This window comes from Cucurbita pepo, chromosome 3 (genome assembly GCF_057944985.1).
Source record: "Cucurbita pepo subsp. pepo isolate OVF chromosome 3, ASM5794498v1, whole genome shotgun sequence".
Lineage (NCBI taxonomy): Eukaryota > Viridiplantae > Streptophyta > Magnoliopsida > Cucurbitales > Cucurbitaceae > Cucurbita > Cucurbita pepo.
Window position 1 is genome coordinate 3942185 of NC_141800.1, and position 26298 is coordinate 3968482.

A 26298-nucleotide genomic window follows, 5' to 3' on the forward strand; every position below is an offset into this window, starting at 1 on the left:
CTTTTCGTCCCTCGAGAGTGCAAAGTATAGCTTATACGCCTATCCCACGATCAACGACCAGCGAAGAAGTAATTATAACACATTACTACTTAATCATCTCCAATAGCCATAACGATCAGACCTGAGCTTGAGAGGCAAAAAGAATGAATGATATGAACAAATTTCAACATTTGGTGATCTTACAAAATTGAAATACAGCACTGTACAAAAAAAAAAAAAGAAAAAAGAAGGAAGAAAAAAAGGAAAAAAAAAAAAAAAAAGAAGAGGATGTTCATAATTTATGCAGGACATTGCCCAGGATTGACCGAAGCTTCCAAACCAGCCTGAACTTTCAGCTGCCAAATAAGCCTCAACGACAGAATGGGGCATAAGCAGAAAAGCTATGAGCTGGGGCTCCTCTAATGATGATGTTATATGGATGCCATTCAGCAATTAAATCACATTAAGAATATTGCGGTGACCATCAGCAAATTCACGAACTAGACGCTTCAAGACTCTTCCACCCTTCCCTTGCATATGTCCATAATTAGTCTTTAATTCATCACAACTTTTACTTTCAAGGTAGTCGCAGGCTGCATCTCCAAGCGCCTTTAACCATAGTGGTACAAGAGTTTCTACTTCCCCTGGTTTTAAATATTCCAGTGGGAGAGCCTGCACCTGGAAGAACTCTACACCTTTAATAATCAAAATGCCTAGTTCAAATGTCTGTATGCATAGAAATATCAAATTCAGGCTGCTATATTGGTCTCTATCAGAAAATAACACAGGATCTATTTGTTTGTATTCCTTTTCAGAAATATAGTTTAAAAGATTAATTTTTTAGTACATGCATTTTCAATGTAAATTAAAGTATAGCGACCCACAGAAAACTCATCCCCTTTTAAATTATAACTATTATGCAGAGTCAATATTTACAAAATGACACACACACACACATATATATATATATAGAGAGAGAGAGAGAACCGCTGATAGTAGCCAGCCATGCAAAGATTCCCAGCGCAGGACAGCTTTCAAGTCCGTTCTTTCACTGACACTGCAAATTGCTGCCAACTGTTGCAGAACTGTTGCACACTTATGAACCTGATTGAGAGGTTTACGTGTTAACTTGACTGCACGTCTTGCAAGTATTCAGTTAGACGAAAAAAATGTTCCTTTATATGCGAAATTTAGCAGAAGCAGAATGAATGACTGCCAACAACATTACAGGTCTCCAAGAGTTTATGTTCAGAGAAGTAGGATAAAGTAAAACCAAGAGATCTCGTTGTTCTTGACCGTATGTATAACAGAGGGTTTTTTCTATTTTCTTCAATGCATACCCCCAGGAACCAACGCAGAACACATTATCATACACATAAAAGATCATCTTCATTAGAGAGGATAACGACAAAGTTCACAAACAGGAACAGCCCACACGATTCATTAACATCATGCACCAAAGTTTTCACTGTTTCAAATGCTCAAATCTCGGGATTTTACAACTATATTAAAAAGCAGGCTTCCATGCTTTTCTTAAAATTGCTAAACCACATATTTCTTTATACATCCATAGCAAATATCAGGCATCAACTGTTTTTTTAAAATGGCAAACTACTCATATAAGGTACATATGCGTATTCTATTTTGACCATATATGGTTACAAGGGTACTTGCAAGTGGAAAGAAAGAAAGAATTGAACATGCGTTCATGCACATACAATTACATTAGAAGCTTACCCGAGACATTGCTGAAACACCAAGCAAAGCATATAGAATGTTTGATACAAGTCCCTCGCCGCTGTGGGATAGAACGTGTATTACCATAGAATTGAATGATCCCTCAGAATTGGTACTAGCAAATTCTAACATTGATGCTAGACTAACATCCAAGAAACCTAAATAGGCACAACAATTTAGAGAAAATAAGACTCAAACTAATTATGTACAAGCGTACAATGGCAATGAAAATCAAGCTAACACAAGGTGAAAATGGCTTTTGGAGTAAATGTACTAACATAAGTGTTCTTATGTCAACAAAGTTTTTCTCCAATGAGTTTTAAGTTGTATTTTTTTAATCCTTAGCAACCTTTTTCATTGGTCGATGAAAAGGAAGAAAATTGTTTAGAGATATAATCTCCTAAAGGGAAAGAACAGGAAAACAAAAACAGAGCTAATAAAAGCAAAAACTAGAACCTAGAAGGGCTAGAAACACAGACCAACAACATAGAGAACAACAATGGCCCACTTGGATTGTGGATATAGCTTCATGAGTATGGATATTAAATATTTGAGGTGTAGATGTTTGGGATAACACAAGTTTGTATATGAATAGGCAGGATAATTAATGTGTGGATGTGTTTAATTTGCAGGTTTTGTTCTTGGGATAATATGTTGATGAGGCTAAGTTTTAACAAATGACTAGAAAAATTGTTAAATATTTTATTCGAGTGGAAAGCTTTTTTTCTTCATTCAACCATCGTTTTCTACCTAATTTTTCTTTATCTTTTATCATTACTTTTTGGCTTTTAACAATAAGCAGTAAACCTATATTTAACAATTTAAAATCAACATACAAATATCTCAAGGCCACAAACCTTCAATAAATATTAGAATTTCTTTATCTTCAAATTGTTCTTCGTGAAGAACATGTAAAGGCGGCATATCATATGACTTATTTGCAGAAAGGTGGATTTCTTCTTGAAGAAAGGTTGCAAAGAGCCCCTAACCTCATCAACTAAATCTCCTCCGTTCCATTATCAAGTGCTTCATTGTATCGTATTTTTCCATTTTTAAGTGATAATCATCAATTTTTGCCATTTTCCTATATCTCTCAAGGCTCTTTCCATTTCCCGTTTCTAATCGTACCATGGCTATATTGGCCATAAATGGATTGATGAAACAATCTAGTTCACAGTGTTTCTTCATAACGGATTAGATATCAATCCAATTCTCATGAGCAAATAGTCTAGTGATAACCATTACAGAAATCCAATCCATATCCACCACATCTGTTTCTTTCGTAACTCGAAAGGAAGCTTCTTTTCTAATGATGAATTTGGGAGGAGCATTACTCATATTTTGGTGTTTAAACACAACATTATTCTTAACAACTTCAGCATAAGAGGTACCAACTTCAGCAAAAGAGGGTCAAGAGATAAGATCCTCAGCTACCTTTTCGAAATTTTGCTATCAAATTTCACTAGAAAAAATTTGATCATAAACCAAAAGGTTAACCAGCTCCTTTTGTTTACTCCAGCTGGAATGCAAAAGGATTTTCACCCTCCTGTAGATGGCCAAACCATCTATTCCATAAACCAAACAGAAAAAATATTTTCTGAATAAGAACAGTCCCACTCATTATTTCTTGTCAGAAGAAAATTGAATAATAAGGATATTGAAACATCTCCACCATAGCCTTGTCAAACCATCTAATTTGACATAAACCAAGAGGAAACAGCCTCTTTGATTCAAATGCTTCAATAAAGAAACACTCATTTTCAAACCAAAAGGGGGAGCCCGATTCATCAGTTCCATGAATAAAACTCATAATGCCCGTAACAAGGCTGGAATGCTGTCCTTGGTATGTTTTCTTCCTTTACTCTTATCTGGTGAATCAATGAATTTATTGAATCTTTTCATTCCACGAGAAAGAGCAGAAGCAGAAGATTTCTCCCAAGACTAACTTGTCATATTAAACTCATTCTAAAAGAACTTTCTATCTGCTAGGAATTTTGGGTATTTGTGTTCAACACAGCAGTTACTCAACTCCTTGTTTAAAAAGGTGAACTCTGAAATGATAAAGAACTTAAAGACCAGCAAGAAAAGTTACTTAAATTGTTCCTTGAACTGAATTCAAACTGAGAAGAAACAGAATGACGGCTAAAAAGGGTTGCAAACAAGAAATACTCAATTTAGATGTAGAATCTGATGAAGATTAACTGGATGAAGGCAAAGAAATGGATGTCGAGGGTGAGAGGAAGGAGGAGAGAGGGGAGAGCATGCCCGTAGAAGTTATTGATAAGAAACTCTTCAAAACCGCTTTTCCTCACATTAGAAAGCTTATTAGATGAATACATTAATAATTATGAAATTTGACTGGCACCTTTATTGCTCACCATCATTCAGCATCATAGCAGGAACGTTGTCTATAACAATGGCTGAGATTTGATGAAAAAAATCCAAGTTCACTATAATCACAAGTAGGGTGTTTGTGACACTATGTTCGATAGGAAGCATCAAAGAGAGTGGGCCCAGGCTATGAAAATCCAATAGATTATAAGGGCTTTCTCTAGGTCACGGGCCATCTCCAACTGATTTGCATCTTATTAGAGCCTTTGCAGGAGCGAGAACAACTACTCTAAAAGTTCAAACACTTCAAGATATGTCTCAGTACTCCATAGGAGTATGAGGCTTTATACAGTCATGTTAAGAAACTTCTCGACAAAGTCAAATTGATGAAATAAAAAATCCAAAATTCATCAAACTTTCAAGTGGTTCAATAGTATGATTCAAACATAACACCACATAAAAATTTGTATTCTTAGAACTGACCAAGGAATTGTCCATCATAGCTTTTGTGTCAACACTACAAAACAAAATGAAATTGCTGAATGCAAGAATTGTACACCAGAGTCACTCGATGTCTAATGTTTTCTGCTAATGTTCCCATGTCCTACTGGGAAAAGACAATTCTCACAGCAACATACTTGATAAACCATATTCCCTTCGGTTTCTCAACTTTTCCACTCTTTGTAATGTCTTACTTTAAGCATTTCCTCGTCTCAGATTCCAGTTCCTTGATTTATTCCCAAAGGTCTTTAAGTGCACAGTCTTTGTTCATATCTATCCCCAACATTGTAGTAAATCGGATCCTTGGATACATAAATGCATATTCTTTTGGTACTTACCCGTTCAACAAGGCTACAAATGCTACTGTCCTACCACAAAATGTATTTGCTATAAAGAATGTCGCTTTCATCGAACCCTCTTATTCTACTCCAAACTAATCGTTAGGGGAGAAAGTTAGAGGAACTCAATCCTATGAAATTGACAACAAGGAAATCATTGCTCCAATAGCTAAACTCTAGATGGCATTTGTGATCTATGTTGGATCGACTGTTGGGTTATGGTGAGTTTTCACACATGCGAATTGGACACATTAGTCATCACCATTGAAATCAAGGCCAAGCATGCCACCGGGCACTAGCCTACAGGAACATTGGGCACTGACATTTGAACTGTAAGTTTATAGCTGCATTGGCCAGCATCATTTGGATTTTCTACTCTGGCAGTACAACTAATATTTTTTAGGGGTGGAAAAAAAGCAGTGCACAGCGCTTACAAGATAGGTATGACATTGCTGCTAATGCTGCCCCACGATGCATGGCTGTGCAACATATAGCAGCTTTCTGGAATGAAACCTCCAAAAGAGAACCAGATGCGGCTAATATTTCCTGGAATATAGTACACAAATCAAACAGCCATCTAATTATATTTTCTCGCAAAGGATAAATGAAACCGCACCTATAATATTAAAGAAAAAAAAAAAAGGAAATAATAATAGAACTTAAAGAAAAACCTTATGAGAGCATCGGAGAAAAATTGATGCAAAATTTGCGTAAGCCTCCACCAAATCAGGTTCTTGGTCACATATGTACGAGGAATTAATAGCATTTACGGATGCTGCATAAGTAAACCTTTCAAAAGTGGTGATAAACAAATGCCCAAATTTTTCTTGATGATGGCCATATTCTTCAACAATAACTGAAGCTGCAAATGATAATTTATTAAAATAGTTGGTCAGTAAAAGCACTACCTGTACATCTCCACAAATTTGTGGGGGAGTGCCTCAAGGAAAGATCTTTTTAAAGAAAATCATAACCAAGTCAACGGAATGATAAAGTTTGAATCTTTCACAAACGTGCCCACCTAGCAATATGCTCACTCAAGCGAGTTATATCCCAAAGAAAAGAAATGATAAAGTATAAAGTCTAATACTCTTATGAGCTTGTCAGACATTCTTATAGTCCAAGTTGCTGGACGGACGCCTTCGATTTAAGTTCGGCTCCGAGCAACTCAGCTAAGTTTATGGTTTTTCAAATGTTCATTGGGTAAAGTTTCAACCATCACACAAAGATTCTTTGTTCAACGCTTGTACAACCTTTTAGAGGGAAGGAGAAGTCCATAATCATTTGTGGAATGATATTCTATCATTGTTGTCTTTTTAAACTCTTAGAGGCTTCAGTAATTACTTGGTTACTAACTGGTCGGAGGTCCTTTATTGTAAGTCGGGTTTTGTTCCTTTTTCATCTAGATATGACTTCTCTGTTTCATATAACTATATATAGTTTCAAGCATGCATATGTGTATCTATCTATCTATCTATATATATATATACTGTAAGGTTGCCAGACATCTACAGTACGATACTCTATAAGCTAGCAGATGTACCAAGGAAAAAAAAAAAAAAAAACAGAATATCTAAGTTGAATCCTTGTTAACCATGCCCAAGAGTAGCCACAATCGAGATATGACTTCTCTGTTTCATATAACTATATATAGTTTCAAGCATGCATATGTGTATCTATCTATCTATATATATATATATATATATATATATATATATACACTGTAAGGTTGCCAGGCATCTACAGTACGATACTCTATAAGCTAGCAGATGTACCAAGGAAAAAAAAAAAAAACAGAATATCTAAGTTGAATCCTTGTTAACCACGCCTAAGAGTAGCCACAATCGAGAAAGGAAGAGATGATTGTGATCCACCTCAATGGTTTTATGCATGCAGTATGAATTCGGTTTAAGCGCAACTTGAGGGTTCCTTGAAAACTTAAAAAGTTATTTTAGAATACATCACTGCTTTTCACTTAAAAAAAAAAAAAGTAATTTTAGAATGCATCTCCGTTTCTTACTAAAAAAAAGAAAGTTATTTTCAAATTATCAAAAGCTAAGTCTTGGTTGAGAAAAATAGAGTTAGGCCTTCATGTGAATGTCGAATCCCGATTCCTTTAATCTTCATTGAAAAGTAGTTGCAACTATCTTTCTTGTTGCCACTTAAATTCAAATTTGGACCTGCATCACACTACAGGATTAACTTGAAGAGATTTCGGGTTTTTATGGAAGTAGGGTTTCAGAAATGCATTTTTGAAATCTAATGGAACACGTGTATATGGACATACCTTTGGAAGTTGAGGACAAATATAATAAAGAACATCTTGCAGAAATCAAGCTACAAACCTGTAAGTTTTATGTCTTTCAGTGTGTATTTGTATAGCTATAATTTCTCCTTTCTTTAGTCCTAAACTAACTACTTAATTGCTATTTTTAGCGATCTATCTTTGAAATCTTTCTAGTCTAGAATTATTCTCAGACATATTTTCTATCTATAATGAAAATAAGAAAACATTTTGTTGCAACCAAGCGGGAGAAAATCTCCAAGAAACCAAAAAGAAGAATTTTAATTAAAATCCAAAAGCGCATGTATACAAGAGATGAACCCTCTATTTATGGAAGGTAAATGGATTAACCAAAAATCTACTAATCAGATAAATATTTGGTTGTATTTGCTGTTTAACGAAAACTCTACTTTTCATGGCTAATCTTTTTAGTTGTATTTGCTGCTTGTACTTTTTCTTTTTCACTCCATTTGGGAGTTTGTATCCCTTGAACATTTATTCATTTTCATTATATCCATGAGAAGGTTCTTGTTTAAATAAAAAAAAGAAAAAGAAAAAGAAGAAGATAAATAACTCAGTACAAACTAAAACAACTAACAACTCAACTAAAAGCTCTAAACCCGCTGCCGATCATGCTACATCTCATTTTCCCTCACAATCAAATGAAGTAACTGCAATAAAGAATAAAATAATGTACCTGTTTTAATGTAACATTCATGACCATGGAACAAAACAAAATTTGTCGATAAGCAATCTAAGACTTTTGGCAGCAACGTAACAAAGTGTTGACCTGCATATTAAACATTCAGTGGATGGGTCTAGTAGAAGACAAAAACCAAACTAATCAAAAGATAAACAGCAAACCTGAGGACTGGATGGCTAGAGATAGCGCACGACAAGCTGCCGTAGAGAGATTACCATTCTCCATGTGTTCACACCTTAGAAGTTTCTCTAGCATTGGCCAAAAAACTATCAACAAAGAAAACATAGGATCATCTGGAGTATGCTCGGTTGACAAAGACGTAGCTAGATGGCTAAATACAGTTCCCATCCTGAAAACAAACAGCCAGGCATAAGGGTTTGAGCAGAAAACGTTCTATTTATACAGAAAAATCACAACTGATCGAGAATTTTGCACATGCTAGTCAAATAAATCCAAGTCTGGAAGGGAAAAACGATAATGACTGGAGTGTGACCATGCTAATACAATAACTTCATGGACTTCATAGAAGTAAATGGATGCAATAGCTGGAAATGTTTACAGTTGGTGTGTGCGTAGTAATAATTTAGGAGTGAGAAATTGTATAATTCTATAACCTTTTTTTTTTCTTATTAAAAACACTTGTCAGAGAGTTAGTACCACCAAGGTCTCTTATGGAGTCCACGAAAGGTGAATGTTTCATCTTGGTTTATCTTCGTGGAAATTCTAACTTGGTATATAGAGTTCAAAGAAAACGTGCTTTTTGGTCATTAAATTTGGGTTACAGCAAGTTGCAGCTCGTCAATTCTTAAAGTTTGAGAAAATAAGAATAATCTAATTCATTCACTAAAAAATATATATAGACAAGTGTACAAGGGTAGCCTTAGTAAAAGAAAATAAAAAGACAATAGAGGACAATATGTCTAAGATATTTACAATAATACAATTATACTAATTCAAGCACTATAACACACCTAAATGCGAGGAAGAATCTGCATATGTTTGACTTTTGTCCAGAATTTAGTCAATATGACAGGTGAGGCTTAGTATTAGATAGATTAGACTCCATGCGTTCTAGCTCAGACTGTCCATATATTAGTTTTAGTTTCGAATTGACACCACCTAATTTCAGTTCCCAATACTATTAAATTCAGATATTAATGACAAAAAACAAGATTCGCCACATTAAATTTTAAGAAACCACAAGAACAAGCGAAGCTATGTATGAAAAATTATATTTATCTATACCTCATTGGGTGAAGAATAGAATTTATACGAGACTAACAATCAGATATGCAGAAAAGCAGATATCAGTCTCAACCTATAGGGAACTGTAAAATAAAGCTATAAACATAGATAAGAAAATAACTCTGAGCAGAAACAAGGAAAAAATCTAAAACTAAAACCCTAAATTACAACAAGTTGTTTAATCATAAATACCTATACAGGCCTCTCACAGCGGAGGTTAAGATTTTCGTGTAAGTAGCAGGATTCTGTCTCAGAGACTGTGCGTTATCTTCATCAACCTGAAAAATGCAACACGCTTCTTTTAGTTTACTAATGATTGCATAGAAATAATAGGAACGGGAAATTATCCTATAATTTTAATGATTAAAGTGGACCACTAGCTCAACAACATCAAAACTTCAATTCTTCTTCTTAATCAAAGAATTGTAGAAAATCAGAAAAGTTGAAAAATCAAAGAAATGCTTGTCATTATGAAGGAGTGGCTGTGCATCTTGAACATAGGTTCAAGGCGACTGAAAGGTGCAAGAGGTGAGCGCCTTATTAAAGTTGTCACCCTAAGTACATGCAAGGCGATCTGACCTACCCTTGCCTCGCCCTTGCCATAGGCAAGCACCTAGGTGCGCCTCAACATCACTGTAAGAAAGTACCAAGATGGACATTTTTATCAAGAGGTAGACTCATCCTTTATAAATCAGTTCTTAACAACATTCCCATTTTCATTGTCTATTTTTTGTATGCCCAGAATATTTTGCTTGAAGGTAGAGAAGAAGATTAAAGATATTCTATGGGAAGGAAACAGAGCCAGTAAAATCAAACATCTTGCCAATTGGAAGGAGGTATCAAACTCTTTACAAAATGAAGTGTTTAGACATTGGCAACTTAAGAATGAGAAGTACAGCTTTGCTACCTAAATGGGTTTAGCATTTTTATCATGAATCTTCTGAATATTGCACAAAATTAATAGCAAGTTTTCATGGAAAATCTAGTGCAGCAGGCTGGTTTTCTAAAGTCAGAAAAGTCAGCAGTTATCGAGGTCCTTGGTTGAGTATTAGCAAGCTTCAAAGTCTTGTTCACTCTTCTTCTTTTAAGTTGGGTTACGGTAATAGAATCCCTTTCAAAGATTTCTTTGTACCCTAAGAAAGTAAATACATTTAATAATATACAATCTCCAAGATATTTCAAGAGAGAACTAATGTGATATGTATTTGAGGTATGTGTAGAACCTTCAAAAAGCTTCTTGAAGATTTAGTGTTGTATTTTATTTTAATAGTTAATGCCTAGAATATGTGCATTAAACATTCTCACCGCTATATTTTAAAAAATTTCAATAAATTATGTATATGTATATGTATCTACACATACATATATTTTAACGCTAAACAAATTTTTCTTTGAAAAAAAAAAAATGAAAGAATGCAGGAACATTAAAAAAAAATGTCAAAAGGGAGTCCCGCTGAATAAAAGGACTCAAATCGAGTACCAAGAGACCTAATGATTCGTTACAAAGACTTTGTCACTGACCCCAAAGAGAAACGTACAACCTACCTAATGACCAAACATCACAAGGGCCCCTCTCCACTCTAGAGGTTCTATTGTTCCTTCCCGCCACAAGTCCCACAATAAAGCACACACCCTGGTTTGCCACAAGATCCTCCCCTTCTCACAAAAAGGCAGATGGAGGATGAACTGGTCAATCATCCCCCCCTGATCTCTGTGTTTGGCCACCTAGAAGCCAAACACATTAAAAAAAAATGATACGAATATGATACGAATTCTCCTCTGCCTTCCGACAAAGAATGCAACAAAACACATGAGGTATCCAGTTTGTTACATTTACATTAAGAACAACAATAAAATACAAAGATGAGAAGCTGAGAGGAATGTTTTATAAATCTATTCCTCTTTCGTTGTCCAAATTGATTAGAAAACTTTCCAATGACCTGCTATGGATTTGGATACGTAGAATACCTCATCCTAATCAGCTACCTCGTTTTTCATATCTCTCCTGTCTTAGACAGGGTTTCTTAGCGGGTTAAGACTTGAGAAATGGGAAGAAGATTGGCTAATGTCATGTGACACTTGCAAGATGTCTATGGTTAATTGAAACATTCATTTGTGCACAAGATACCTCCAAACACACCTACAATAAATCAAGAGAGGAAAAAAAAAAAAAAAAGAAATATCAAACTCGTTGTAAATGGAAACTTACTAGTTTCTCAATTGCTTCATAGCTTGATGAAAGCAGTCTAGCCAACAAGTTGCTCTTCAGTTCTTTATTAGGAACTGAACCAAGAATCAAACTTACAGCACTAACTACTTCTTCCTCGTCCTCCAAAGGTAAATGCAACTTCTCCAGACTCTAGAAAACCAAAGGCTAGTTAGACTTAGTCCAAGAGATGATTACATAATCTTGTCAAGAAATAACATAATCCAGTCAAAGAAAAAAAAGACAAAACAACTAATTTACATAAATTTTATTGTTTTCATTTCATCTCAAAGCCAATAGTGTTTTTAGGCGTCACATATTGCATTTAATGAAAAATTGTTTATCTTGACATCAAACATTATTCTGTGCTGAATATAATTTTTAGTTTCATCTACAACATCAGTCTTCTAAGGATTTCACAACATTCATTTTCCATTAAATTCCACTGATTAGTCACGATAATCAGAGAGTATATTACCTCTCCAATCCAAATCAAAATTTCCAAATTTTGCAGTTCAAAGATTACAGCGGTTGCATCTTCACAAATTTTACGGAGGGCGAAGGCACAAGCATGTGAAGAAACAGATTCCGTGATCCCAGTAGCAAGAAACAATCTGAAAATAGATCAATATATAAATGGGGAAAAAACTACAATTGATAAATAAATATGGATATATAGATAAAGATGATGAATAAGTAAGAAAGAACATTCCATTATTAGATTACAGATTATAGACTACGATCATATAAACTTCAGCCCACTTGATGACATTTTTGCAGATGAATTGGTTTCATATGATCCAATGCCCAACAACATTTCTCAAGGCTCAATCATAATATTTGCCAGCCACGGGGTTATGAGTCAACAAGGATGCACCATGGAAGGAAAAGTATGTAAGAGTAGATATATTGAGAATATTTGTAGAATATTAGTAGGGACATAATGATAATTGGTTATAAATATTGTTTCCAGTAAAAAAAAAAAAAAGATAAATGGTTATAAATAGAGTGAGTTAGGGAGCTTAGGGTGATTAGTATTTGAGCCAATCTTCGTTCCTTCTTGGTTAACGGTGTTGGATCTTTGGAGGATTAATTGTTCCATCTGTCATGCCATACTTTCTTCATATGAGGCGCCTCATGAAAATAGGTTTTCATTTCATCCATTGATTCTTCCATTTGAAAGATGCATTGGTTGAGGGATTTTGGGGAAAGGCCCAAGGGCTCCAGTCCGTGTTGAGCTTCATCATCACTGGAGGTCACACGAAATGTTCTTCCCTGCCATCAAGTCCATTCGTTGAAGGCACTTTGATACAACACTGACGCAGTATCAAGCGTTTAAGAATTCTCTTTTAGTGATTGAATGTTATTTTACAACCTAGAGACCTACTATTTATAGGGACCAAGGAGTTGAACTAACTCCCAACAGCCAAAAAACAGCTCCCTGACTACCTCTGTTACTAACTTTAGTAACAACTAACCAACACTAAAAGAAGGAAAAAAAAAAAAAACACATTACAGCAGCTAATAGCCAACTAATCAAGGGTAAAAGAACAAAAACTATATCACTTATTGGATAGTTGTCCCCAGTGCTGAAGCTAAAGAGAGTCGTCAGGATGTATTTTCTATTCTTTGAAGAAACTTGGCCTTTTATTTTTTTTATGAGAAATAGGGCTTTCACAGAGAAAAATGAAGGAATATATAAGGACGTACAAAGAGACAACAAAAGGAGCCCAAACAAGATAAAAGCTTATACATTTCGTGCACTACTGACCTTGTCTAAAACATGTTTGAGCAACAATCGGTTAATGGAAGGTCAACTGCACTCGCATTAATGAAGGGAAAGGGATAGCTAAAAAAGCAACTAGAAAAAGTAGACGGTGAAAAATCCCAAGAAATCTTGACCAGATTTCTTATGATCTTGTGACAGAGAAATACAGAGTTTAGTTCTCATAGAAATCTCAACCACCACTTCGGAAGGAGAGCCAAACTTTCATGCTTTTCTATGAACAATATAATGCCCTCCTGTTAGGACGGGAAGAGAAAAAAACCTCCCAAAGAATCAAATGGATACTGCTTTTAGTGTTATGGCATTCTTAAAAGATAGTAAAGAGAATTCTAGAAAGAACAATTAAATTATTGATAAGATTAAATTCACCATAACCCATTTTAGGTTGATTGGTAATTTAACAGGGTATCAGACAGTAGGTTGTCTTGTGTTCGAACCCGTATAATGTCATTTTCTCCTCAATTAATATTTTTCCACTTGTTGGGTCTTCTACACATTTTCAAGCCAACAAGTGAGGGAGAATGTTAAACCATTGTATAATTAGTTAAATTTACCATAACCCATCAAGTTAAGTTTTTGAATTGATTGGTAATTTAACAAGAACTACTTGACCCTTAACTCTTGAGCAAGCGATTAGAAACTTTGAAGTAGTATATTGTGTGCATGCAATTACAAAATGAACAATCAACAAGAATTGAACCCTGCAAATTGAGAAACATAAAATAAAGAAAATAGAGGAGAGTTCTTACAACAAGGGTCTGGCATCAGTGTGAAAAGCAGATATTGACCTAAAGTAAGACCCAACAACTTCTGCTAGGGATCTATAAACCTGGAATGGCATTTTTAAACATTACGAGGGTTAGATAAATAACAGAAATGTTGACCTTATGGTTTAATGAGGACATAAGCTTCCCATTTAGGTCTAGATAAACTAAGCTATTCACGCTTGGGAAGGGTAAGGTTGACCAACATACAAGGCACATTATTCCTTTAATCTCATTTGACGGTCTAGCAGACAGCATGGTCACCAGTTGCGTGATAACAGAGAAATCAAAGCTCTGACCCTCTTGTAGGACTACCTCAGCAACCTGGAATGTATAAATATTTATTTAATCACACCCAAGAAAAAAGATTCATAAGGTTATTTCTATTTCCTACAAACATAGTCCATTCCGTATATTACTAAAGGTATGAGTATCATAGGGCTAGCCATCAATGGACCTAGGTTAAAGTCAAAAACATAAAGTGTCATCATATTTCGAGGAAAAAAAAATGTATTTATGGGCATAAAGGTCACTGACAAAAATCATAGAGTTTTCAAAGTAATATACCATGTTGAAGAAAATGGCTATGCTTTTATGATTAGTTTATTACCTAATCATAAAAGAAACAGAAATATTAGAAAGAAAGGTGGTACAGGAACACTGAATCCATCAAAACTCAATAGCCCAAAAAAGGAAGGAAAAAAAAAAAAAAAAAAACTACTGTAGGTGAAATAAAAAGAATCACAGATGCTCATTACAACATAATAAACGATTGTGATTGACCAGGACTTTACAACCTTGATGTACGGGATTGCTGTTAATGCCTTCAACAAGAGATGTGTGTTTTGAAAGGCAACTTTTTTGCAGTACAGTTAGCTGAATGATTAGGCAGTTAGGAATAGTTAATGACCTGCCGGTAAGTTGGTCTTTTTATTTTTTATTTTTTAATTTTTTTATTGAATAAGAAACGAAACTTTTCATTGATAAAATGAAAAGAGACTATACCTCAAGGATACAAACTCCACAAGGGAGAGAAAGAAAGAAAGCAAAGAGAAATAGTGAGCAAAACAAAGGTCCCAAAAATAAACTAAACAAAGCTAAAGAAAACCAGACACAGCGCTGGAAGCAGCCAAACAAATCCGCAAGAAAAAACAAAAAATAAAAAGCGGCAGCAACAAGGAACAAAAGACCAAAAATATCAGGAAGCCAAACTCCAACATTGAAAACAACCCGGAGGCAAACAAAGAGCCTGAAGTCGCAAGACAACCAAAAAAAAACTCTTCACCGGGCACTAAAGCACTAATCCAAACACCTTGAGAAAGAAACAACTTTACGACAAGCCAATGATAGAAAACTGCAATAAATAACATTAAGCCTGACTACGAATGCCATCAACAAAGGTAGAATTTCATACAACTCAAAACCACAAGCTGCAATAAGAGAATCAAATTTGCGGGACTAAGAAAAAATGAAGAGAAAGCTTGTTATTACAATCCTGACTTTTCGTCATTAAGACCACAAGCTCCAAGGTGACTTTTTGTCATCAATTACCATATTAATACAAAACAAATCCAAGGGGTTTAAAAATCACTAGAGTTCAAAATTCCTCCAAAAGATTGCACAAGAAAAGAAGGATCAATAGAAATTATATCTCCAAATCTAAGAAATTTTTTACATAAAAACTTGTCATGAATTTCGATGAAAGTAGGAATAAAACCACAAGAATTCTTCCTTATCTCAATAAAGGAAGAACTACAATCCAACATACCTAGGGCTTTAGAAGCAACCCTAATCATATCCCCAAAATTCTCACCAATTGCTTTGAAGGTCTGTAATTTTTTATAATGCAAAGGTAAATTCATAATTTGAATCCAACCAACATAACCTACCCAAAATTCAGGTTTGCTATGCTTTTCGACTGTCCAAGCTTCAAATTTCAAATGAAAACGCCCAATGTGCATCCATTTCCCATTACAGCCAAGTCGTCCAAGAATCCTACCATCATCCATTTGTAATAAAGCCTTATCAACCATAAAAGGATTGAGCACGAAAGTTGCCTCAAAGTGATGGTCAATGCTTCCTTAATTTCTTTCCAATCATCATGCGCATTTCACCTGGAGAGCACCATGAGTAAACTCCAATTCAAATCAATCACTTTTTTATCTTTTCGAATCCAAAGAGAACTTGGAACACTTGGACAGGGCAACATCTTAGGAGCAGCACTTTACTTGGACGGAACATTACTGAAAAGTTCTTAAATTTGGAGACAGGAACCTTCAACATATCCCAAAAGGTAACATCACCCCTCTTAGAACAACCAACAGGCAAACGAATGACCTTCCTTCCACTACTATAAGCTTTACTTCATACACATCTGGAAGGTGGTTTCTTTTCTTTTCTTCTTTTGGATTTGAATAGAAGTAGGTGGGTTGATCTTAGAAAACCATGCTAAAGAAGGAAAGTATGGTCACACCTATTTTCAGTTCTACTGATCTTGAATGGAGGAGGTAGAAGTGTTTGGAAGATTGGGCAGTTGCCCTATTATTAGGGAAGATGAACAAATGTAAATGGTCCATACAATGGCATAGAAAGGAAGTACTTGCTGAAGGAATTATCAAGTCTTCATGGATATTGCACTGCTATATGGTGCTTAGGAAGTAGGCAACTGTAGCATTTACCCGATGGATTTACACTAGCACTAATAGGGCTGTCCATTGCTTTATACCCCAAGAAAAGGTGCCGTGGTGTAAGATAAATGTGATAAAGATTTTATTATAACGGTTCTCCCCCAAAAGTAAAAAGAGGTAAGTATTTATACTAGCACTAACAGTGCTATCCGTTGCAACCACATAACTAAAGCAGCTAATCTCAACGGCTATCGATCTCTAACTAAAAAACAGAATTAGAGAATTGGCCCAATACAGAAAACTAGACAATTTACATGTGAAGCCACCTTACATCATGCCAATTCCTTAATTATGGAGAACTTAGCCTCTTCATCTCTCACTAATAAAGGTGCTCCTAACTCAAACAACGACATCTTTCTAATGAATGTTCACAAAGAAGAGCAGTTGCAACGTTGAAGGAAGAAAACAATGCTGATTTTGGGGAGGATGTTCTATTCAAATGAGGTAGCTTACCTTGAAAACAGATGGTGGAGACCAACTTTCATGTGTTCTACAAATATTACTTGTCCCAAAGACTTCATATCCTCAATGACACTCATCACTTCGTCGAGCAAATTTGTTCAAGAGAAACATATTAAACAACATCAAAGAGAAGATCTTAAGGATTGTGAAGCAAGTTTTGAGATTCCAATATGTAGGTAAAAAAAAATTATTAAAGAACATTTTTCTAATGATTGGAATCAACAGCAATAATTGTGCTTTTAGTACCCTTCTGAATTTCAAAGAATCAAAAGAAAGGTAAATTCATATGTCATATCTAAGATTTTTTTTTATAGGAACGAGCACTTTCCCTTAAGATACTAAAAGGTACCAAATACCTGGGAGCTACATGAATATGCTCCCCAGTTGGTCACATCTAATAATCCAAGGAACAAATGAAACAGCAAGTATGTTGCCTCACCACATTAAGAGCAAATAACTTGCTCTCCACTTCCTTCCAAGGGATTGGTACATTACCATTAGTCCAACCGCTGAAGAAGAGCTACAAAAAAAAAAAAATTGTAGAAAGGAAAATTAAGATTACAGATGGTTATTAGAACAAAATGCAAAAGAATATAGGGGGGAAACTGAGAGGCAGCAGGAATGCAAAGATTTTGAAGTCCACGAGGGGCTGCAGTACGCAAATATTCTCTCTTGTATCACTCATCTGATACTCTTAAATCCTTGACATAGAAGAATTTTGAGTAGCGTTTCTAACAAAACAATAATCCTATCTTACTCTACAAATACCAAATACACAAATTTGGATGAGATACAAAACTTTCAGTAAGACAAATAACAGAGTAGAAACGTACAGTGCAAAAAAGAAATTTAACATAAAAAGGGCTTGTGAAAAGGAAGAAAACTTGAAATTACAGAAAAGGGTTCCAATTGTTGAATACAAGAGATGAAACAATTTTGATATAAGATTAAATTTACCAAAATCCATAAGTTTAAATTATTAGTTTCAAAGGTGATTTAATATGGAACTAGAGATGGAGGTACTATGTTCGGACTTTGTAATGTTATTTCCTCCACAATTAATATTGATGTCAACTTGTTAGGCCTTCTACAAAATTTCAACTCCACAAGTGAAAAAAAGTGTTAAAAGTATTTATATAAGATTAAATTTACTATCATCTACTTAAATTTGTAGGTTTAGTGGTGATTTATCAAAAGATAATAACAAAACTCATCGGTTTCATCTACACCTCCCTCATTTTTATTTCTTTATTTAATTGTATAAGAAACAAATAGTTCTTGGTAAACAAAGTATACAAAAGGGGAGAAGATTTCGGTATCTCAGAGAAGAATGATGAGTGCCCAAACCACAGTTACTTCTCACTTGTTTACCATTAATAAAGCACATCCGCAAACTAGCATACCTTTTCCATAAATCTGGAAGACCTTAAAATTTGACAAATATCCACTAGAAGCTCAACGGTATTCATTCTAAAATGGATAAGACCATCAGGTAGGTCTATCATTCCTCTTTCCTCGTTGAAAGCAGATTCAACCACCTATCAATCACAAAGAAGATGATAAGTTGCCTTAATATCATACAAGAATTATAAAATGTAGAAGGATATCGGTTGAAGAGAATACTAAGTTCATAGGAAACCAAAATTTTAGCCATTGCAAAGAACAAAAGTTACACAAGCTGTCTAAATATCTAGTTTTAAAAGCACAAAACAAACATGATTTTAGTTGCAAATTCGAATAGAAAAATGTTACATTAAATAAATCCATTTCTCATTTACATGCTAAAACTTTTGGGGCCTACCAAATAATGCCAAAGTTTACAACATTGAAACCCACAAAAGAAAGCACAAAAGAGGAACCAAAATGTGAGAAAAAGCTATAGTGTTTTCAGGGGTTTACAGGAAAGAACTTTTTATCCAAAGTGTAGTTTTCTCCCTAAAAGGATTCCCTATCATGAGATAAGAAAGAAGGTAACTAAGGTTGTAAGGTAAGGCAGTCTTCCGAAGTTGGTTACACACTTGCATCAAACTGAAATACTAAATTCCTAGGAGCTTACAGAATGAACCAAACCAAAGAGAGATATTGGTCCATTACAATGTCTTTGACCCTTTTGTAAGACTACACTCCCAAAACTTCCCTACAGGTTTGTGTGGGGGCAAAGAACCCAATCTATTCAAGTTCTATGGAGGTTGTTGGTTTGGGTTGTCGAATCCGCACGTTGTCACTGTAGCCAAAGCCCTTTATCCAAAATAAAACAATGAGAAGCAAGCTAAATTTCTACAAGTAGGTCCCACTCTAAGCTCAAGATGCTTGCTTCAGTCAGTTGAAGCACACCGTTGCAACCATGATGATAACACTGCCCACTGGAATCAAAATCTTTAGTCGGATTGCTACCGAATGGAGGGTTCAACATAGAATCCGTCAGCTTGGCAGAATTTTTTTAAAAATTGGGAACCCATAAGTTTTTAAGACTTTCAACACCCTTGTTACTCGAAACAACATTTTGTGCCACTCAATTCCTATGTTTCTCAGTCCTTTGCCACTTTCGATTGTCATTCCTTACTGATTTTGTTCGACATTAACCATCCCGACCAGACCCCCCTTAAACCCTTGAGAAGAAATCTTTTCTTCCGCTTTTTCCTCTCTTCTCCAAACCATAGCCATTCCTTTGCCTAGCCTCATACTAGCACCATTCCCTTCGACAATTTCACCATGCTGCCTTCTGCTACTCTCTGTTCACCTTAAACTTTGATGGTCCTCTTCCGCTCGTTTCAAAATTAGTTGCCACCATGACTATAAAAAGTTGTTGCACTCAAAATATCTTCTTCACTATTGGGGGTGAAAATGATATGACTTTTGTGGAAGAAATGAGAAGCAATCAGCATGGTTTTCTTTCAACTCCTCTCCTACGTTGGTTCTAATGTGCTATGGTTGATTTACTGCAAAATCACGTTCATTCATTCTTTCAGAAGAAACTTAATGACAATTTTGAATGTTCTGTTTGGCCTTCCTTGGGAGGAGAAGGATTGTGCAAGTTCATGCAAGCATTGATACAAAAGGATGGATGGTCCTCTGGGAAGTGGTAAGTGATTTCCTTTAACTTTTGAGAAAAAGATGCAATCAGAGTATGAAATGTCTTTTCAGTTGAAGGTGGTAGGAAATTCTCAAGATGGGTCGGATACTCACAAGCAAATATCAAGAAGCTATGCAAAAGAGATCAAGCAAAACTCAAGCTATTTTCAGAATTGCAAAACGAAAACTCTTTTTTTCTTTTCCTGATACTCAATAGGGTGATTAGTTTGGGAAAGAACCACATCTATACCTATACCGGAAGTGTCAACTACTACTTCAAAAGGAAACCCAAAATTTGGAAGGCTAGGTACATTGGTAGAAATAAGTTTTTCTTTAAAAGAATTGAAACAAGTTTCTTGTTCATTACCCCAACAAAACTTCCCTTTTTTAAGCATTCAGTTAGGGCAGCAATGGTGCGGAAGTCATTTATGAATTTTTTGGAAAATGAAATCAAATCAGTCCAGGAGATAAAACACCAGAAAAATATATGAATTTGATCATCTTAATCACCAAGACATAAACGACACATTGATGGAGATAACGCCATGAGAGGAAGCTTCTTCTGAAGAAATTATGATGAATTGATGCATCCGTATAAAATCCAGATGAAAAAAGTTACCTTTCCTAGGACTCTTTGATTTCTAAAGAGCTTTAAAAAGAAAAGAAGCCAAAAAAGACTAACTAAGCAGCTTATGGAAAAGATGTTTCATTGTGAAGGAACCGGATGAATCAACCATAATTTACATTCCAAGCATTAATTTGAGTAAAAATCATTGGGGAGAAGTAGATCATAGAATTAAAGTAATTTCAGAATCTTTCTATTTTATTCAAACATCTTATAATCAATTAAATTTGGACCTAAAAGAATAGAATATGAGATTAACATCATCATGTTCATCATAATAGAGTCAAAGGAAAGTGAAAAATCCTACATTCTAATGCAGCAGAACTAATCAGCAATATTTATATTCAATAAGCACAACAAATTCTGCTCGATCATGCAAAGGCATTGTTTTCATCTGTCTATGCCAAAGATATAAGAAAATCAAGTAACACACGCTGAGAAAAGCAAGCAACTAAAACCAACTTTGTATTAGTGTATTCAGGACAAGCAGAATAGGAAAAGAAACCTGAATCCGTAATAGAAGCCCATCAAGCAGTGCTGAAAATACAGACAAAAATACATCTTCCACATGTTTCCTATTCGCCGAATTATTCTCATCACAGCCAAGAATGTAGCTTGCAAGAGAAGACCTGAGAAGAGATTTAAGAATTCACATTCTTGTAATTTTCACAGCACCAATAAAAGAGACACTAAAAAGGTATGCAAAATACAGGAATAAACATAGTAAAGAAATAATTGGCTTCCTATATGCGTTGCCATAAACTTGTGTTCAATAGACGAGAGAAAAGGGAAATTATCTTCGAACAAAAAGAAAAACCAATTACCCTACTTCCTAGTGACCAAGAATCTACAAAGCAGAAAAACCGTACTTCTAATGTTTTAATATAGGAAGCACAAACACTTCAATTTTTATGAATGGTGCTCCAAGTGCAATAGAAAGATCGTTTAATATGGCATCAAGGGACCAATTACAAGCACTTATTGCATGGATGTTTTGTTCTTCAGGATTGTCTCTTCACTTAGCAAGAAATCCACATTTTATAGGTGCATTTACTTGTGCTGCAAACAATTTATTGTTAGGAAATGTGACTCCTTGAAAAAAATTGTTGTGGACAACTCTTCTTCAGAAAGAAAAGACAAATATTCAAAGATTATTGCAGCCAGTTAAAGAGACATGCGGTGAAAGGGGCGTAAGTATTGTGCGTGATGGATGCAGTGATTCACAAAGGAGACTTTTGATAAACTTTATGTCGATCATAAATGATCAGCCAATGTTTCCAAAAGCAGTGGATTGCTCAAGTGAGGTCAAAGACAAGTATTTTATTAAACTTTTCTGAAGGAAGTGATTAGTGCCTATTCTTCATCTTGCCTTACAGAATACAAAATGTTGTAAACAATATGCTAGTGTATGAGGAATATAGTTGGATTTATGATATTGCTGGTGATGTGGTGGTGGTGAAGAACTTTTATCGTGAATCATTCAATGAGGCTTGCTATTTCTAATGAGTTTGTATCTTTGAAATTGCTATATGTGGCAGAAACACGTTTTGCATCAGTCATTATTATTCTTTAAGAGGTTTAAACTCATTAAAGGTGGTTCGCAAGCTATGATTATTAGTGACAAATGAACATGTTATAGAGAGGACGATGTAGGAAAAGTGAGATATGTGAAAGAATTGGTGGTGGGTGATGTTTGGTGGGACAAAATTGATAATATCCTTTCCTTCATTACACCTATATATGACATGATTTGGGTTTGCGAAACAGATGCACCTACTCTTCATTTGGTTTATGACGAGTACGATACTATGATTGAAAGGGTTTAGGCAACAATATTATAATTTTGATCTCTTAGTATTCTATTCTTATTCCATTTATATTATAATCTCTAAGAGTTCAACATTTTTTAAACTTATATTTAGGTACTATAGTGATCAATGGCTTAAAGATGGTCCTAATCGAGTACCTCCACATAAAGATATCGAAGTAACTCGTGAAAGAATGGAATGTCTCAAGAGATACTTTTCAACCCAGAAGATCGAGCAAAAGTGTTGTAGTTCGCTAGTTTTTCGAAGAAGGGAAAATATTTTAATGATGTTGATTTCATCACTGCCAGGAAAAAGCAGATGCTAAAGATTTGTGGGCCACGCAATTCCTTCAATCAATTACTTTCAAGCTACTAGGCCAACTTTCCTCATCTTCATGCTCTGAGAAATTGGAGCACGTACTCATTTATTAACTCTGTTAGATGAAACAAGATGATGCCACAACGTGCAGATGATATAGTATTTATCCGTATTAATTTGCATCTATTGTCAAGAACTCAATAATATTCACACAGGGATATTGCGGGAGATTCTTTTGATTATTTTGAGGATGTTGGGATGCTTGCATGGCTAACTTATCATTGGATGAACCAGATTTTGAGGCGGAGGATTTTATTGATGATGCCATTGGGATTGACAAAGGTGATCAACATAAACACATCATAGAAGTTTAAGATGAGAGTTTTAGACATTTAGATCTTTTTGTTTTCTTTTTCTTTTTTTTCCTAACGCACACACTCGATCTAGGGAAACACAAAGAATAGGAGAAAGAAAATTGAAGGAAAAATATTGGCTAAAGGTCTTGTATTGATGACTTCAAGTATATACAGAGAGAATACAAAGAATGCAGAAAGCATCTTGAAAGCACTGCCTAAGGGGTATATGTATGGTTTCGGTTTTACTATATACATCTTTAACAGATATAACCACCTACTATATATAAATATCTACCATATATTTCTCTACCAGCTTTTTACTATAAATAGTCGTTTACTATATATTTTCCATATATAGTTTTACTACCTATAACAATTGAATAAACTATAAATAGGTAACAGGCTCCATATCCCAACAATTCTCCCACTTGGAGACTGATCCAGTCAACTAAGAATTTCATTCTCAAACGACTATCAACATTTTCACTGCATCATACCAATTGAGGTTTTGCACAACCTCAATGTTCCAACATCAATACATTTTGTCAACATGTTTGCTAGATTCGTTACACCCTCTATCTTCTCCAAACACATCACCATCTTCCACTAACCTACAAGTGAAATGGTATCGCCTTCTGTGTTTTGTCTTTGAATGATAGACCGGGTACCTCACCAACTCTATGACACTCTGACTATTTGTGAAGAATAGTCTGGCATTCATATCATCTTCTAGCTTCAGCTATTGCCACGTACTCAACCTCAGTAGATGAAAGAGCAACGCATTTCTGAAGCCTAAACATCTCATCATCCATGGCTTGCTCCCAATTGGTTGTATCCTCCAACTGTAGGGGCTCATCAACGGGCTCTAGTTCCCCTTCATCAATCAGCAATAGATAGTGCAATGAAGGTATATGACTATCTCGTACTCTTATAGTTTTGGATGATCTTTTCAACACTTGCTCAGGTGTCACTTACTCCATCTCTGGTTCCTCAGCAACAGTCTCAGGAGTTCCTCGAATACCTACTACAACATTACTAAGTAAATTTTTCCGCAACCCAACCTAACTCCCACTTGCTTCATTGTCTCGAAACCTTTCTTTTATTTGTCCTTGTACAGGACATTTTCATCAAAAGTCACGTCACAATGTCTCAGGATTCTCTTATTCTTGACATTCCAAAACTTGTACTTGAACATGTTAGAATCATAGGCTATGAGGTAGCATTTCGCAGGCTCAGCGTCAAGCTTGTCAATCTTCTTTGGATCAACACGAACATATGCAGTACAGCCAAAACCTCTCAAGTGAGAGTAATTGAGTTCTTTTCCTGTCCATACTTCTTCTGGCAGCTTGTACACCAAGTGTACTGACGACCCTCTATTAATGAAGTAGATTGTTGTATTTACAGTATCAGCCTAGAATGTCTCTAGCAATCCAGAATGAATCCTCGTACTTTTTGTCCGCTCATTCAATGTTCTGTTCATCCTTTCAGCAACATCATTTTGTATTGCTTTACCGAAAACTGTCCTCATTAATCTAATTCCCTTAGCGGCACAAAATGCTTTGAATTCTGACTTGTACTCTCCACCATTGTCCGACCTTAGACATTTGATCTTCAAGCTAGTCTGAATTTTAACTTCAGCTTTCCACTTCTTGAAGGTGACAAGCACATCTAACTTGTGTTTCAAGAATTAAATCCACGTCTTCCTGCTGAAATCATCTATGAAAGTGACGTAGAAATTTGATCCGCCAAGTCATGGAACTAGAGATGGTCCCCAAACGTCTGTATGGACCATTTCCAACCGCACTTTCTTCAGTTTTATAGCAGCCTTTGTGAAGCTAACTCGTTTCTGTTTGCCCATATCGCAGCTCTCACAAGGACTAGAATCAAGAAATTTCAGACCTTCCAAAACTCCTTTCACAACCAGCATCTTCATTCCATTGACACTCATATGTCCAAGTCTATCATGCCATAGACTTGAATTTGAAGCATTCTCAACAACAGGAATTATGTTCATACACCCTGCATTGGTGTATAAGGTTCCCGATTTTGTGTCGTGTGCTACCACCCAAGCACCCTTCACAATCTTCCACAAACTCTTCCCAAACTTTGTTGCATAATCTCTGTTATCCAACCGACCAATAGAGATCAGGTTCTTCTTAAGACTAGGAATGTATCTGACATCCTTTAATGTCCACTGATTTCCTGCGAGAGTTTTTATGCAGACATCTTCCTTTCCTTCAATCTCCAAAGCTTTGTTGTCTGCAAGATATGCCTTCTCGAAATTTTCAGATTTGAAATTCCGAAACAGTTCTTTGTTCGGAGACGAACGAAAAGATGCACCTGAATCCAAAATCCAGGATTCAATCGGACTGTTCACGCTGAGGATTAGAGCATCTCCAATGTCTTCTGCTGAATTTATAGAATCATCGTCATCCTCTGATTTGTGATTCTGCTTCCTCTTTGATCTTGTACAATCAGTCTGAAAGTGACCTTTTTCTCCACAACTCCAACACGTTACGTTTGGTCTGTAGAAAAAATTTCTCGGTTCTTTGATTTTGATCGACCTTTGTTTGGGACCTTCGATTTACATCCACTTTGGTCAATACTGAGAGAACTACCAGATGAATCTCCAGTTTTTCGTTTGCGAATACTTTCGCTGAGAACTACATCTCAGATTTCATTGAACTTCAATTTCTCAGATCCTCGGGAATTGCTGATCGCGGCAACAACAGTATCCCATGACTCGAATAAAGATGACATCAAAATCAATGCTTTAATTTCATCTTCGAAATTATTGTCCACCAAACTCAGTTGACTTACAATCATATTGAATTCATTTATATGATTCGCAATAGATCCAACTTCAGACTTTGGTAGATTGAACAAGTTCCACATCAAGTACACCTTGTTCATAGCCGACGGTTTTTCGTACATATTCGACAGTGCCTTCAGCAGATCTGACGTTGTCTTCTCCTTAATGATATTGAACACATCGTTTCTGGACAACGTCAATTGGATCAACCCTAAGGCCTGTCGATCCTTGCGCTTCCACTGCTCCGTGGTCACCCCCAATAAGGGTTCGTGAAGATTTTTCTG

General features: G+C 35.5%; 1 protein-coding gene and 1 pseudogene across 2 annotated transcripts in view; one reads left to right on the forward strand and one right to left on the reverse strand.

Moving 5' to 3' along the window:
• Window positions 1-127: 127 nt before the first annotated feature.
• LOC111790131 (ARM repeat superfamily protein) overlaps window positions 128-26298 on the reverse strand; it is a 38028-nt gene continuing 11857 nt past the window's right edge. Inside the window, exons 11-25 of one of the 2 annotated variants that reach the window (XM_023670958.2) lie at window positions 21226-21349; window positions 18427-18561; window positions 17463-17543; window positions 14085-14198; window positions 13860-13939; window positions 11803-11938; window positions 11328-11477; window positions 9311-9396; window positions 8035-8222; window positions 7868-7960; window positions 5558-5748; window positions 5321-5432; window positions 1717-1874; window positions 967-1083; window positions 128-657 (exon numbers count right to left, since the gene is read on the reverse strand). In XM_023670958.2, coding sequence (XP_023526726.2) covers window positions 433-657; window positions 967-1083; window positions 1717-1874; window positions 5321-5432; window positions 5558-5748; window positions 7868-7960; window positions 8035-8222; window positions 9311-9396; window positions 11328-11477; window positions 11803-11938; window positions 13860-13939; window positions 14085-14198; window positions 17463-17543; window positions 18427-18561; window positions 21226-21349 — 1990 coding nt within the window. In that variant the 3' untranslated portion in view covers window positions 128-432. The remainder of the gene's footprint in view (window positions 658-966; window positions 1084-1716; window positions 1875-5320; window positions 5433-5557; window positions 5749-7867; window positions 7961-8034; window positions 8223-9310; window positions 9397-11327; window positions 11478-11802; window positions 11939-13859; window positions 13940-14084; window positions 14199-17462; window positions 17544-18426; window positions 18562-21225; window positions 21350-26298) is intronic. The other variant, XM_023670959.2, reaches the window with a different exon arrangement.
• Window positions 22198-23751, forward strand: LOC147793069 (uncharacterized; annotated as a pseudogene).